The sequence below is a fragment of the Enhydra lutris genome, unplaced genomic scaffold (genome assembly GCF_002288905.1).
Source record: "Enhydra lutris kenyoni isolate GAN:26980312 unplaced genomic scaffold, ASM228890v2 scaffoldscaffold5, whole genome shotgun sequence".
In the NCBI taxonomy this organism is placed as follows: domain Eukaryota; kingdom Metazoa; phylum Chordata; class Mammalia; order Carnivora; family Mustelidae; genus Enhydra; species Enhydra lutris.
The window spans coordinates 11,520,088-11,536,792 of record NW_019154089.1 but is presented as its reverse complement, the minus strand read 5'-3'; the positions used below and the strand labels follow the sequence as shown (position 1 = coordinate 11,536,792).

General features: G+C 41.6%; 1 protein-coding gene across 1 annotated transcript in view; it reads right to left on the bottom strand.

Annotated features, from left to right (window-relative positions):
* Positions 1-480: 480 nt before the first annotated feature.
* Positions 481-16,705, bottom strand: part of LOC111140889 (fibrillin 2) — a 247,559-nt gene continuing 231,334 nt past the window's right edge. The window contains exons 57-65 of the mRNA XM_022493138.1: positions 15,730-15,936; positions 14,525-14,650; positions 12,858-12,980; positions 11,519-11,635; positions 10,570-10,698; positions 8,527-8,646; positions 4,041-4,272; positions 2,728-2,899; positions 481-855 (exon numbers count right to left, since the gene is read on the bottom strand). Coding sequence (XP_022348846.1) covers positions 481-855; positions 2,728-2,899; positions 4,041-4,272; positions 8,527-8,646; positions 10,570-10,698; positions 11,519-11,635; positions 12,858-12,980; positions 14,525-14,650; positions 15,730-15,936 — 1,601 coding nt within the window. The remainder of the gene's footprint in view (positions 856-2,727; positions 2,900-4,040; positions 4,273-8,526; positions 8,647-10,569; positions 10,699-11,518; positions 11,636-12,857; positions 12,981-14,524; positions 14,651-15,729; positions 15,937-16,705) is intronic.

Here is a 16,705-nt window from a genome sequence, read left to right as displayed (position 1 = left end):
ATCTAAAGAAAAACAAGTGAGTTTCCCTTTTTGTTTACATAGTTTGTTCATTTCTCCATATATTATTGCATTAAAAATAAATAAACATCTATATTTTTTTTTTTAATTAGCAACTATAGCAAAATACCCAAAGTGTTACAGACTGCTAACAGGAAAAAAAAAAAAAAGCTCACATTATTTTTGTGCATTTAGTGCCATATGCTGATCTCTTGAACATTTAGTTTTAGTTTTCTTTTAATATATTTTAAAGTGAAGTTATATAAAAAATACAGTAACCACGGTTGCCTTTGTACTCAAATCTTTGGCCATACCAGAGTCTCAATTACCCCTCCCTGTGAGGGTCAACATTCTGCAGTCTGAGACAGGGAGGAAAGAAACAAAAGTCTTTTTTCCCCTCTTCGCAGTTAGTCGCTGATTTTTCCGAGGCTGCTGCAGGCTGGCTGTGCAGGGACTGGAGCCTGGAACCAAGACTGTAAGGGGTTAATAGAGCTGGATCTGCAGCCTCATTCTGAGAGCCTCCCCGAGCTCCCCTAGGAGGTAGTCATCCTCATTGTGGTCTTCCAGTTTCTTAAGCTCCTTCTTCTTATAGAGAGGGATGCTAGTGATTTCCAGTGTGTACGTGCCGGGCACAAGCTTCCTCTTGGCCGTGTGCAAGTAGCTGAGCCCATTTCTCTGGTGGATGCGGAAGATCCCCTCGTCGTTCCCTTGGGAGATAATATAGCGGATGTGGTTGTTGAGGGGCTCGATAGCTGGCATGAGTTCTAGGATGTGCTCCTTTGAGCCAAGGCCAGAGAGGTTGAACTTCATTCTCATGGGGCTGTCCATGTCGACACTGTCCAGGCTGACGTGTTCAACCTGGAGAAAGAGAAGGAGAGGACGTGGGAAGAAATTCTAAGGCACACGCAGAGGATGGGGAGGGGCTTTCTGCTGGGGCTGTGGCCAGGAGGACAACTCTGTGCTCTCTGCACCACGAATGATTGTACAGGGAGCCTCCTGCAAGGCCCTGGCAGCTGGGGGCAAGGTCGGTTCCACAGAGTGCAAGGTGGAGATCTGTACAGCCTCTCATGCACCTGACCCAGGTCCGGTGACAGGGCTGAGCCTACAGAGAGCTTCACACTGTAAAATACTGTTGATGAGTTTATGGAATAACAAGCTTATTAATGAAAAAATAATTTAAGAAATGATTATATATATATATATATATATTTTTTGGCTGGAGTCTAATTTCAAAGTGTGGCTCTTAGCCAACGGTAGGGATGATCCCCAGAGCGATCTGGCCTCTGAAGGTCTGGTTTGATTTACAAGGCCCCCACAGCCATGAGTGGGGTGTGTTTACAGGGAGCCATTAGTGAAGACAGAGGGACCTGCAGAGTCCTGGGCTTGGGTTTGAATCAGCTTTGGTAAAAAACCAGTATGGCAGGTCCCAGATAAACCAAATCTCACTTGGTCAGAAGGGTGGGAAGTTTTAAAATGCTATTTTATTATTTTTTTTAAGGATTTATTTTAGAGAGATAGAGGGCACAAGCAAGCAGGGGGAGGGGCAGAGGGAGACGGAGATACAGAATCCTGAGGCAGATTCCGTGCTGAGCACAGAGCTGGATATGGGGCTCGATCCTAGAACCCTGAGATCATGACCCAAGCCGGAACTAAGAGTCAGCTGCTTAACTGACTGTGCCACCCAGGTGCCCCTAGAATGCTATTTGTAAGACAAGCAAAAATCCAAAGCTTTGAGTGGATACCTTTAAGTAAGAACTTGGCTCTGCTGGCACATAAGTGCCTACTGGGGTGCCTGGGTGGCTCAGTTGGTTAACTGTCTGACTCTTGATTTTGGCTCAGGTCATGATCTCAAGGTCTGAGATCGAGCCCCACATTGAGCTCTGCTTGAAATTCTGTCTCTACCTGCCCTTTGAGCCTCTACCCACTTGGGTACACATTCTCACTTTCACCAAAAGAAAAATAGGTAGGTAGGTAGGTAGATAAAATTGTTTAAAAAAAAAAAGTGCCCATCAGTGATCAGACAGAATCCTGTCCCCAGTATCACAGTGGGAGTTTTTCATAAGCAAAATTTCTGGATTTGTAGTCAAGGGGTATTTGATGGATATCTTAATCGCCCTATTTAAACAGTTAGTACCTCAGTCAACTTAATCTAATACTGGCCTGTTTACTATTACAAAATAGAACCACAGACATTTTGGCTAGGGAAATCTAGCCTTACAGATGAGGGAAGTTTCAGAGGCCCAGAAAAATGAAGCAAGTCCCCCAACTCACATAGGCAGCTAGTTGTTGCCCAGGGTTGTTGTTTTTTTTGGAGGGGGGTGGTGGGGGAGCAATTTTGCAATAATGTTATATGAAGAGGGTGGTGCTATGGCTGATTTTTGGGAAAATCACCAACATCGTTGGATACCAGGTGTTACTTGGTGACATTTACTAATATGCCAGGCACTGTTCCAGGCACTTCACAGTGTCAACTCAATTTTGTTGTCAGGACAAAAACATAGATCTGAAACTATGAATCTTTAAATTTTTTTTTCCCCCTAGTCCTTGTGTTCTGAGCTAATAATGCCATTAATTGTAATGTGTCTCTGCCATATTGTGTCTGTGAATTTAGTTATAACATTACAAGAAAGCTGTAACCTCAGTGAGGCTGAAACTGATGTAAAAGTTGACTGTGCGGTACATGTTCCTGCTTAAGGATAAAATCTTGTGACAAGACAGAGGTTTACTCACGGCAGTGGGTTCGGGCTCCCCAACACTTCTCTTCTGTCTGCCATCTTTCTTAGAGTAGCCATTGATTTTACACTCATAGCATGCTTCTGGGGACAGAGCATTTTCCTCGTCAACCTCTGCATCCAGGGACAGGTACTGCCCTTTGTTAAATCCCATTCCTGAGACACAGTGGCTATGGGCAAGAAGAAGCAAGGCATGGTTAGACTTCACCCTTAACTGTGACTGTGGTTTTCCAGTGGTAGAGCAGAGACTTCTTGGAGACAAGAAACCAACAAAGGAACTGTAAACTCACAAATAGAAACACCTAATACTCCTGGTAACTCTTTCCTTTGACACTTGAAGCATGAGATTCTCCCTCATTCTGAACATCAGAATTCTTGAGAGTACCTCCAGGCTTCTCCAGTTTTCAATCCTAATTCGACTGAAGCACTCAGGTGTAGTTAAATCAAGAAGTTAAAAAAGACTTTCTGTTGCTTTGTAAGTCCGAAACTTGCGCTTAGGCTCTGGAGAGAGCTCCTGCTGCCGCAGTTGTGGTTTCTGAGCTCCCATCACAGATGGTGAGAGTTGCTATGTTGGCTCTTAAGGGCACTTATCCAGACCAAGACCTGGGTTTCAAGCACTATGAGGTACCAGTGGTAGACAGATGTGTTCCTTCCCCTCAGTGCCTGACTCACTCACTGCTCCTTCCGGGGAAGATGACCCTGACTGACTCATCAGTTCCGGTCTTCTGTGCTGGGAGAGCCAGCTGCCAGGCAGAACGATGCAGGCCGCCCGCACCTCCGCTGCAGCCAGCGGCCCTCAAGACGGCTCGCTTGGGAGAGGGCCCTTTGCTGGAAGAAAGCCAGCCCGGTGGAGATGGCACCACAGGAACTAGGCCCATCCTCTCTGTGCAGTGTAAAGCTAGAGGAGCAAAGGGAGGGACAGGATCCTTCCTTGGGGACCGCTGGGCAAGCACTTGCTGCAATTCATAGAAAAAGCTGGGGCATAGCCATTTCTACTTGAACTTTAGAACCCAGGCGTCAGCGACAACAAGGGAGCCGCATTTTTCAACACTGACCCGTCTCTGGCCTTGAGGGATCTGAGTCAATTCAGGCTGTGCCAAGGGGCAGGAGAGCGCTCCCTGTATAGTAAAAGGTGGTCTTGCAGACACCATAGAGGCAGCGGTCCTGCTGCGCTGACCTAACCGGGGGCCTTCCCAGTGGTACTTCTTCCCATACCCTAAGTCCTCTGAGCAGTGCTTGTTCTCCTGGGCTTTTCATCCCCGTGCATTTTCCTGCTTCCCTGTGTGCGAGGCAGGGGGGTGGCGGCCTTACCCCTGTCCCACTCTGTAGTACCCGGGCGGGCAGCCGCAGAGGTAGCCCCCTTCCGTGTTAGAGCAGCCGTAATTGCATGGGTTCTTGGAGGATGAGCACTCGTTGACGTCGTGGCAGGCACTGGAGAACTGGTCGAAGGAGAATCCTGAGGGGCAGACACACTTGTAGCCCCCCAGGGTGTTGTAGCAGGAAGCAGAGCCGCAGGCACTGGGATTGGAGCATTCGTTCTCGTCTAGGAGCACAAAGGAAGAGACTCTTACGTGGGGGCAAAGAGGCCCAGTCTCACAGTCTTGATGGTTTTACAGAGAAATATCTCTAGATATTTAAAACATTTAAAAAATGTTTACCCTGATGGCTGACTGGCAAAAGCATATACAAGTAAAAAAACAAAAAAACAAACAAAACCCAAATCACCAAATCCCAACAAATCCGCCTAAATTACGGCTTTAAAAAAGCCTTGCCCTACCCTTTTATATTTTCTGTTTGTGCTGTTTCTCAATACAATGGCAGTCCTTGGGGACAGACCTTTGCAGTCTGTCTACTGAGTAACTTTTATATTCTCTGAACTGAAGGTTACTTCAAAAGCCTGGATCTCAGATCCATGGAGCTAGAAAGTAGATTACTATTTTCCAGGAGCTACAGGGAGGGAGAAATGGAGATGTCTGCTTATGGATATGGTGTTTCTTTCTGGAGCAATGAAAATGTGGTGATGGCTGCAAACTCTGGTGAGAATATACTAAACACCACTGAACTCTACACATTTTGAAATAATGAATTTTCTGGTCTGTGAATTCTGTCTTGATTAAAAAAAAAAATCCTCTATCTGGGTACATGTATATTCTCCCAGCAATTCCCAAATTCATTCTATATGGGGAGAAAAGTATATATAAACATTTAAATAGTCTGAATTAAAATAACTGAGAGAAGCATTATTTAAGTGGATCTACTGAACCAAAAATCTCATATGCTTTTAGCTACTGAGAACCTGTTAGGGGCAGAATGTGTCTTCTGAGAGAGGTTTGCATCTGGGCATCAAGCTGACGTCAGTTTTACCTGTTTAATAATCTTAAACTGTAAATTCCTGCAGGATAATTACAGGTTATACTTTCAGTTGCTAATATTTTAACAACATCAAAGCCTGATTGTGCTTTTAACTTGGGAGATGACAATTTTGCTCTTAACTGTCTGGCTGATAAAGAGAATGTGGCTTGACTCCTTTGAGCTTTCTTATAATCCAGCTTCCACCCTGGGCACAAGTCCCATCTATTCCGTGGAATTCTTGCTGATTCCTGGGACTCCCCTGGAACAGAGTGTGTCTGCTGACCTAGGATGTGACAAGTTTGTGTTTCAGCCCCCGTGGGGACATGGTCCATGTGTAAGGAGAGGACACGGCAGCTGGAGGGAAGGGCCTCTGTGCAGCCACTCAGGGAGCTTATGGAGGGTGCAGATGGGGTCTCCGTGCGGCTGGGGCCTCTTGCAGGAACCCAGAGCCCATTAAGTTCAGCACGTGGGTTACCGAATGGGCAGACATTATGCGGCAACATTTGTGTCATCATTGTAGTTTCACAATTAAATCAGGCCAACAAAATAGAGAATTCTCGATCTAAACCTGCAATGATTACCTAACATGTACAAGTTCTCAGTCTTCATTTCATCAGGAGAAAGTATTTAATGAATTCCTAATCACTAGACTGCCTATGACACAGACATAACTGCTGTTTTATTTCTAAACACAAAAGACTTGGCATTCTGCCACAGAGGCTTATCTGCTCTAATCATTAACTCTGACATTTATATCCAGTATTTCTCTTGTAACAGAATGCAAATTAGGTTATAATTTAACAAAACAATCCTGCTATGAATATGGTATTAGACATTGTGTTATGTAGAAAAATTATCTGCAAAACCAACTGAGTAAATGGTATTTACATACTACTGACAAGAACATTTAAAAATGTGTACTGTTTTTGTAAGCACCATGAAACACTTCATATTTGTATGTTACAAATGTACATTGTGGTATATTTTTATGGACTCTGGTCATCTCACTTTGAAAATACGTTCATGTTTGATACATACTTTGAGCTGATTTATGCTTCACTAAGCTGTGATCAAATTATTTTGAAGTGACCCCAGAAGCAACTGGAAGTTAGTGAACACTACATAACCAAAAACTTCCCTAATAAAACATTTTTCTTTATATGCAAAGGGTAATACTTATTTTCAATTTTGAATAATTACAATGTTTGCAAACATCTGAGAAACTCTATAGCGTATATAGCAGAGTTATAAATATTCTCTGGCTAGTGACCAGAAATATTTTCAAGTATTCATTTGAATTAAAACCTTTTTTCAGTATTAACACAAAAAAAACTGTCATTTTCCTTAAGTTGGCAGTAGTATTAACAATTTAATATTAAACTATCTGATGCATTGACTCTGAACAGTTTTGTCTATTTACTAAGGGAATTCAGATAAATCTGAAAGAGTTCATTCTTCATTTCCCCCCTCAAGCATATGAAAAGAGTAATGATATTCACATATGCAGTAACAGATAAAAATAATTTGTGGCCTTTCAAGTTGTATTTTGTCAGGATTCTTGTTCTTTTGATAACCTGTTGCTTTTATTCATTCCTGATGGTTTAATTCTATCCCTGCCATATAGTTGGGTTAAAATTCCCACTGGAATTACGTAGGGTTCAAAGCAAGTAAGTCAGCAATTAAAGTTGGGACCAGTTAGATTCCTCAACCCTGCACAGATGAATCTAGAACCTTTCCAAGTAAATCCCTGCCCTGACACTACGTGAGCTGCTTGGGGGTGATGGCCTTGCTGAAATGCCTATTCAGAGAATCCCCCAAAGGGGAATTAGGATGTAGCAGCAGCCTTAATTTTAAAATCAGACCAATTTAGTAAAAACCTTTACAGCTGTTTTTGCACTAGATGTTCACAGGCAGAAGCTCCAGAAAACTTAAAAACTTGGAAAGTGAGCTGATACTCCACAGGTGCTCTTATTTATACTTAGGAACATTTCAAAAATGAGAATTCTATTTAATAAGCTGACACCTATGAAATATTAGAAGATCATTCTTTTGCCTTAAGAGCCATAGATTTAACAAAAAGTCCATATTATGTATAAAATAGGAGACCCTCCACTTTAGTAAACAAAGCAATATAATTATTTTACACTGTTTCAAAAGCTGTCTACAAATGCACTGATCTCTATATTCTCAAGAGTGTGCCTTTACTTTGCCTCTGTTTATAAATCAATCCGGGCATAAGGACTTGGGCAGCATTTTTGTGTGTGGAGAGAAAAAGAAGTAACCCCACCATTTTGATTGACTGCCTAACTCATCATTCTGACAATCCTTGGAAAGTGTGTCCCTAACTTCTTGATCACGAATGGTTTCTGCATTCCCTGCACGAGCATCTATCCGTGGGCTGACGGAGCATCTGTCTATGGCCTCGCACAAGACCACAGCCTCTCTGTGGCTTTCACCAGGTTGGCTTCCCTCCTTCGAAATTCAGCTTAATTTTCTCTTCTCAATTCACTAAACTGTCATTAGAAATTTCTTTTGAGAAGACCACAAAGGATAAAATCAGATTAATTTATCAAGTGGATGCTCCCAGTGAAGTATCTGAGAAACACGTGGGGTAACTGAAATCATGGCAGAGGCACAGGAGAGCGCCCCACCGGCTCCCCTCAGGACCTCGATTCTCCTTCAGGCTCTGCTGTTGGGGCATCTACTGAGGGCAGGTCCATGAAGCGCACTCAGGCGGAGCCAAGAAATCAGGCCTCTACGAAGTACATCAGCTGGCTATTCAAGCACAGAATAATGTTCTCTTTGATCAGGCTCTCTCTTAAAGGAGAATTTCCATTGACTGTTATCAGTGCCAGGAACAGGGTTGAGGGCCTAGAGACTTTATTTTACAAACACTTTTGTCTCGAGACAAATTCAATTAAACAGAATTAGCTGTAAGTAGCTACAATTTCTACCTTCAGATACTTAGCCTTCTTCATTAATGTATGTAACTGAAAAGCACAGAGGGACAGTCCTTATTAAGCTGATCTGAATTCATTTAGATGTAGGACTTATGAGAGAGATGGATGGGCAATTCTTCAACCCCAAATCTAAAGTTAAGAAATTAATGATGAAAAAGCCCCTGACCTTAGCAAATAAAGATGATGAATCTTGACACCATCTTCAGAAAGTTAAAATTACATCTAGTAGAAAATTGTAATTATAAAAGCTTTAGTTGAGCTCCCTTTGGGGTACTTAAAACAACATTTTTATTCTGGATATTTTCAAACATACACAAGTAGACTAGTGTCACAGAGCCCCTGTCTGTGCATCTGTCCAGAGGACTGGTGTTAAAGTTCTAGGATTCAGAGGCTACACTGAAACATCAACACTTTTATTACTTGTTCATCTTACACAGATACTTTGAAGTAAGAAAGCAGATGCTATGTAACAAGTGAGAACTCACCAACACACTGATTCCACTGGTAATGCTGAATATACCCTTGAGGACAGCCACACCTGTAGCCTCCCAGGATGTTCTGGCAGCCATGTTGGCACCTATGGTTTCCATCACATTCATCCACATCTGCAAAAACAATCCCGGCAAGATACTTATGCACCCCCTTTCCTCTACTGTTCTTAAATGCCGTCCAAACACAACCTGCGTTAACTATTATCAGGAGAACTGATAAACAAGACACACAGAGAGGCTGTCAGTTTTTCCAAGTCACATGGTTATTAGCCTGCGATACAAAGAATAGTTCTGAGATAAGAACCCACCTTCTTCTTTTTTTTTTTTTTTTAAGATTTATTTATTTGAGAGAGGTGGGGAAGGGTAGAGAGAGAGGGAGACAGAATCTCAAGCAGACTTCCCGCTGAGCATAGAGTCCGATGTAGGGCTCGATCTCATGACCCTGAGATAACAACCTAAGCCAAAACCAAGAGCCGATGACCCACTCATGCGCTAAAATAAGTAAGTAAGTAAGTAAATAAATCTTAATAAAAATCTTCATGTTTGGGAGGATATAAGCACTACAGAGATATCTAAAAAGTATAATTGTTTTGCATGCAAAAAATTTTATTACTATTTGACATTAATTAGATGAAAAATTTAAGTATTTAAATATATTATTTTCAGATATGATGTGGTATTATTACAACATATGGAAAAATTTCTTTGTCCACATATGCGTACTCTTTTGGAATAACAACTGAGACTTTGAAATCTACTCATAAAGAGTGAAATAAAATTGGCATGTTTGATGGTATATAACAAATTTATATGGCTAATTAATAAATGGTATCTTATGTGGATGGTCACAGGCTGAACTTACACGTGGCAAGCAGCTGTATGTTCAGAATACTTTAGAAGTTTCAAGGACTTCAAATATAAAATGTTAAAATGGAAATCTTTAAAACTGAACTTTTCTTGGCTACAAATTAGATTTATACATGTCTTATACTTCTTATAAAGAGTATATTAAAAACCCTGAATATATTTCTAGAATCCAGAATCATAAATCCCAAAGAATAATAAAGGGGCACTAAAAATCAATTAAGGACTTAAACTGCAATAGTTTATAAAAACATAAGGGAATGTACAGAGTCTTATAATTTCTGGCATGGGTGTTTTGTAAAAGATACCAATTCTACTATATTAGCCCTTGCAGTGGAAATATTGGAGAACAGTATAATATTTTGTTGAGTATAGGTAGATTCTTATTTTATTCCCAGTTAAATGTTTCTTTGACTTTACATGAAATACCTATTGTGAGGGTGGGTGGCTTAACAGAAAATGCCCATTTTTAGAGAAGAGAGTGAATAGGAGGAGTTTCAGAACAAATAAAATGGAAACAGCTATCACTTTCCCCAGAGCTTTCATATATTTTACAATTCTCTTTGATAACTGTTTCTTTTCTTACACTTAACTTTCACACATTTAGTTATCATGGAAAAAAGTCCATCATTTTTTTCTGATGTACCTGTACACTACTGTACAGAATTACTAGCTACAGAATTCCTTTTCAGTTTTTTTTTTTTTTTGATCAGTAATTAGGCAAAGACTCCAGTTACTTTAACAGTCAGTTCATATAGAATTTTTTTTTTTAAAGATTTTATTTATTTATTTGACAGAGAGATCACAAGCAGGCAGAGAGAGAGGAGGAAGCAGGCAGAGAGAGAGGAGGAAGCAGGCTCCCCTAGAGAGCAGAGAGCCCGATGCGGGGCTCGATCCCAGGACTCCGAGATCACGACCTGAGCCGAAGGCAGCAGTTTAACCCACTGAGCCACCCAGGCGCCCCATATAGAATTTTTGTTCTATCACGTTAAAGTTTTCCTTTGCCCCCAAAATGATATATGAAAATGTATGAACAAAAATCAGTTGCTGAGTTCTATTTTGTTAAATACCTTTTTCTTTTTGAGATGATCTCATTTCTCATTTGGTGGCTTGCAAGTTAAAAGAAAATAGTTTGCTGTAGTAGTTTAAGGATTTTTAAACAGATAAACTCACCTTCACAGTTTAGTCCGGTGGCATCGAGAGAGAACCCTCTTTGGCATTCGCAGCTGAAACTTCCAGGTGTGTTTTGACAGATTCCCTTTGCTCCACAAAGTGAAGGCTGAGACCCACATTCATTGTTGTCTAGCAAAGCAGGAAGGAGGAGTGTCAAGCTTCCCAATCATTATATGACTCAGATTTCACTACACGAAATGCAAAGTGAGGCATGAAAACCTAAGTTCAAGATGTGAAAACCTGAGGGAAATCTATGCCAGGATTCACTCTCAGGTTAGAGGCAAAAGTGGCAAAGAAAAAAAAAAAAGTATTTCAAGAGAGGTGAAATTAGATATCTTGGGTCAACTGAGGACTTGGGTTTTTGACAATGCAGACTGAAACTCTCTTAACATATGTATGTCTTGGGGCGCCTGGGTGGCTCAGTGGGTTAGAGCCTCTGCCTTCAGCTCAGGTCATGATCCCAGAGTCCTGGGATCGAGCCCCGCATCAGGCTCTCTGCTCCACAGGGAGCCTGCTTCCCTCTGTCTCTGCCTGCCTCTCTGCCTACTTGTGATCTCTATCAAATAAATAGAATCTTTAAAAAAAAAAAAAATGTGTGTCTTCTAACATAAAATAACCCACCATGTTCATTAGCATGTTCTAAATCACAATGAACCTTTATTTACATTTAGTCTGAAAATACATGGTTATATTTAGAATGCAGCCTAAAGGTCCTGTTTGGAATATACCTATCGTCTATGTGCTTGGATTGTAAATAAGCTTGAACTTCATGTATTTTTGCCTTTGGATACTATTCTTCTGAAAAACACCTATATTATTTCTAGACCAGTAATCATGACCTAGCAGTTCTAAATGAAGTATGGAGCCATTCAATAGTCTACCATTTTAAGTACACTTCTTATGCATCTACCCACAAATAGCAAAACTTCCCACATGCAGTGTGTCTTACCAATACAGGCCGTATGGTGCTGTGTGAAACCGGGCGGGCATTTGCAGGTAAAACCTCCCAGTGTGTTGACACAGAGGAACTGGCAGTTGTGCTGTTTGGTCTGACATTCATCAAGGTCTGAGGTGAAAGAGAGGCCAGTGAAAAAGAAGTGCAGAGTTACCTGGCCCTGCCTTCCCTCTCAGGAAGCCACAGGATGTGGACATGTTCTGTTTGTGGGTATTTCGTGTAGAGTTCTGCTGGAAGCATCACAAGACTCCCATAATGCATAGGGCGAGCAGAGGAATAAGTGACCAGCCAGTACTTCACTTCTTGCGCTAAATGCAAGAATTAGAACCTTAGGGTATTCACTGTGAGAACAGTTGTGGGGGTGGGTTAAATAAAAATAAAACAGAAGCTGGAAACTGATGAAGGTCTGAAAACAAGCACTGAATCAGGCTCTTAGGCTCCAAGTGAACACAGCATCATAAACACCAGAGGAAGCAAAAACATGGCATCTGTGATTCTAGTCATAAATGGAATTTATATTTGGGCTATATTAATAGAAAACTCGAAATGTAATTCTGGTGAGATTAGAACTTAATACGGGAGAATATATTTAAATAAATGTAGAAACTATAACACTCATTATTTTAAAGCTTAATAAACATGCATTGTCTGCACTCATAACATGCAAAATTAAACTGACTCACAGCAGTTCACTAAGATCTAAGAGAACAGTACTGCTTGCTATAATTATTATTATTATTATTATTTGGTATTCCTTGGAAATAAAACTACATCTTCTTAAGAATAACCTGTATTTCAAACATTTAGCTAGACAGGAATTTTCCTTAATCCATTTATTCCATACAGGAGAGGTTTACAATAAAACCAAATGCATGAGTCTTGGGCGGGAGCTATCATCACTGTCTACTTTAGTTTGATAATTGCTTTTAATACTACCTGTGCAAAAAAATGAAATTCACCCATTCATTTTCAATCTTCTGCAGTCAAGTAATAAAGATAGATGAGAGGAAATAAAATCTTAAATAAGCAGCAAAGGAAATCTTATTTATTTGTTTCAATCTCTTCCCTCCCTAACATTTTTTTGTTTTATATAAGTTCATTTAATTATCATTTTGTGTGGTCTGCTAGATAAGAAGGAAACAGCTGTGATTTGGGCTTTAATTCTCCCTGCCTCCTACTGTGTCCTCTGGTAGAATTTTCTGTGAGTAATCAAGTGGTCACTGGGAAGATGTTCCTTAATGAAGGCCATGCAGCCAGAAAAGCTCCCTAGCTGACTTTGTATGTGCAAGGAGGGAGACAAGAGGGTCGGGAATGGTGGAGACGTGTCCCTCACCTTTGCAGGTCTTTCCGTCCTCTTGCAGGATGTAGCCCCGAGGACAAGAGCACTGGTAACTCCCTTCAGTGTTTTTGCAGATGAAGTTGCATGGTTTCGGGGACTGGGAACATTCATCGAGATCTAAATGAAAGTGAGATCAAGATTACAATTCTTAGTTTCAAGCAACCACTGGCTTCTTTCCTCCCTCCATATTCCTACTTTATCTTTTTCCTTTCGGCTTCAACTTAAAATGGAAAAACAGCCAGGGGAAAATGATGCACAGCAGTTATCTTGAAAGTAACATACGGGTTTACTTTGTAGATCAATGTATGATTCCTGGATACATGTAACGTCCAGGGGCAAAAAACCCCACTGCATTCTTTAGCCTTATGTACTCTGGTTTACACCACAAGGATCATTTTCTTAAGAGCTTCTCCGTACATATGAATCTGGAAGACATCCTCTTAAACTGTGAACTGACATGCTGAGCACCGTGGGGTCCCAAAGGCTCGCCGCCCCTCAGTAAGGCCCTTGCTGCTCCTGGCCCGGCAGCTTCACTGCACACACACGGTCAGCAGGGTCTCTTGCCCTCTGTCTTCTGTCTGGTCCTTACTTCGTTCCAGTAACCCTGCAAGATAGCTCAGGCTCCAAGTCACTGGATCAGAGGTCACGGTGCCTTTCAAAGCAGCCCTTGGTGCATAGCTTTCTCCTTGCAGGGTTCAGTAACGTCTCCCTCTTTTCTTTTAGCCCACAGATAGCAGAGCCCCAGCACACAGCACGGTGCCTTGTAGATTCTACACACTCTGCTCACATCCTGAGTCAAAACAACCCTCCCAAATCGTCCTCCCTTGCATTCTCTGCTAGGACTGATGGACAGCAAATAATCTCCATTTCCTCGTGAAGGACACTGATGGATGCCCCCAGCACGCCAGAAGCTCGTGATGCTAGCCTGTTCTCAAGGACTCTCATGCCCAACCAAGTGAGTCAAATGCTTACAAAGGGCCAGTTTGGTTTATCTGAACCTTTTCATGCCAGGTGTGTTTGTTATTAAAATAGGTACTTTAATGAACTATCATGCAAGTTGATTAATATGGAGGAGAAGAGACTTCTTTTTCTTCAGTGAAAACTAAGTCAAATGCTTTGGAAAGACCCATTAGAAGCAAGCTCCCCACCCCCTGCCCTCAAATGGTACAGAATAGTGTGGGTGTGAGAAGTTAAATTAGAAAAAAGATTATGAAAAATGTAGAAGGATTCTGTCCTGACACTGCTTTGCAACTGCAAATTTTACAGGAGGCTTCATTCGTATATTTTATGCAAAAACCCAGCAATGAGGAAAAAGCACAAAAGCGCTCTCCCTACATAGACTCACACACAGGCTCACCGTCAGGAGCTCTCTTCTTTCATCAAGAGACTGACAAACGAAGGTGCATTTCTAATTTTAAATTAAAATATAAAATGGTGAAGCAGATTTTGTAGTTTTACACTCCGTGACTGAACACTTCCTGATGAACTGAACAGTTCTGTGTCACAGTTTACTGGGCAAGGGCAACTACCGTGATACCAGGAACCACATTCCTGAAAGGAACGGCATGACTGCATAAGGACTATTGCGGTGCTCCATGGTAAACCTACCGCGGGGCCAGCAGTGGCTCTAGGAAACAGCAGTTGGCCACCCCCAGACGTACCTACACACGAGGTGCCACTGAGGTCTGTTGTGTAGCCGACCTTGCAGAAGCATCGGAATGAGCCCATGGTATTGATGCACTGACCATTGGCACAGAGGTTTGGCATCACCTTACATTCATCAATATCTGTGTGTGGGGAAAAAATACACACACACACACACACACACACAGTTATTATACATGCAAGGATGAAACTGGTGAGAACCTAAGAGAAACAAAGGGACTGACATGAAATAACTAGCAAATAACATTCACAACAGCGCTCGGGTACCTCCTCATCACTTCAGCAACATGGACGGGAAGAAAGAATATTCGGGAGGGATTGGAAGAGGTAGGTCTATAAATGAGGCTCTGTTGAGAGCCCAGCTTCAGTCTACTCATTTTGTAATCTAAGTATGAACTGTTTTGGCGCGGCGTAGAAAGCTACCTCTCTGAAGTCCAATTAATCTGGGATTTGTGGTGATTTCCCTCTCCTGGACCTCATATCCACACTTGGATTAGACTCTCAAGAAAGGGTTTCATGAGCAGAGTAACTGGGCCCAGGGCCAGCAGAGTAACTGGGCCCAGGGCCAATAGCCTGTACAGTTGTAGGAGAAAATGGTATCTTTTCAGGACAGTCTCTCAGGTGGTTGTTTAAAAAAAAAAAAAAAAAAAAGGAAACAAAGGGGAATAATGGGTCAGAGGCTAGAATTATCTCCGAAGTTAGAGCCTTGAGGTATAAACTTCAATGAGGAGTAGTCTCAGGGAGAAAAAAAAAAAAAAAAAAAACCCAACAAAAAAAACTGGAAACCACTAACAGATTATGAGGCTTGATTTGTAAATATGTTGCAGACTTTGTCCTTGTGCACACTCAAATAAGCAACACCTATTTAAATAAAGCAAGTAGAGTTTGGGGGTTACAGACATGGCCTTTGGGGTCAGGCAGATGTGTTCCACTTCTGGGTCCATCCCTTAGAAATGTGATCTCAAGAAAATTACTTACTGTTACCTAAGCTTCAGGCTTCTGTTTCCTAGTAAGTCCTGCTCTTAGATTCAGTATGAAGATTACTTCCTTTGAAGTCTCTTAATCATTAGCAAAAAGCATATACAAACACACATGCATACAAATATTTTAGCCATTTTATAGATTTTTCACTTTTCCTTCCAATGAATCAATTACTGTTAACTGCATCGACAATGTGTGGGACGTTCCCTCAGCTCCTTACCTCTTCCATCGGTGGTGTATCCTGGGCCGTGAGGACAGATCTTTTTGTACTGGGCCGTTCCAGGAAGCGGGCAAAGCTCACACTGGTGACCCCAGCCTCGCCCCCCATCACAGCAGCACTCGGACTTTGTGACAAGGTTGCGGCTGCTGGATGCCATCTGGCACATGGTCTGCAGCACCTCTGCGAAGCAGAGTCCCTGTCGGTTGTCTGAAATCACATGTGGGGAGTGAGCATCAGTGACACGGAACACCCACCCTCCTCTTCAAACACAATAGGTCAGCCAGTGTTTTTCTTCCTGGCACAAACTTTCTCAAAGATAAGTACTGTTCTCTGTGAACAGCTGCCCTCCTTCAGATGGCTTCACGATTACAGAGCTGCTGGAGAAGGAGTCCACGGTGTGTTCTTTTACTATAGTTTATTAAATCTGATAAAAAGTGATAATATGCTTAGGGAATCGATTTATTTTTCTTCAACCCATCCGCAACTAACTGATAGTAAACTACCATTCCTGTAGAACACAAACAAAAGAAAAATGAAATGAAATTATTTCCTTTATTTATTTTTAAAGATTTTATTTGTTTGGGGAGAGAGAGAGAGAGAGCAAGATCATAAGCAGGGGGAGCAACGGGCAGAGGGAGAAGCAGGCTCCCTGCTGAGCAGGGAGCCTAATGCGGGACTGGCTCCCAGGACCCTGGGATCATGACATAAGCCAAAGGTAGATGATTAACTGACTGAGCCACCAAGGCATCCCAAATTATTTCCCTTTAAATAAGCAAATGAGTATCAGGATTTGTTTTTGAAAAGTAAATCCTGGATGATGTTACAATCTTGGTACGTTTTCAATCCAATCTCATCTTTTCTACGTCTAAAAGAGTATTTGGAATAAGCAGATATTTTTTAGTATAAATAAAGGAATTTATCTTATGTAAATGGGCAAATATATCTTTAATATGGTTTAATGAACCATCCTAGTGAA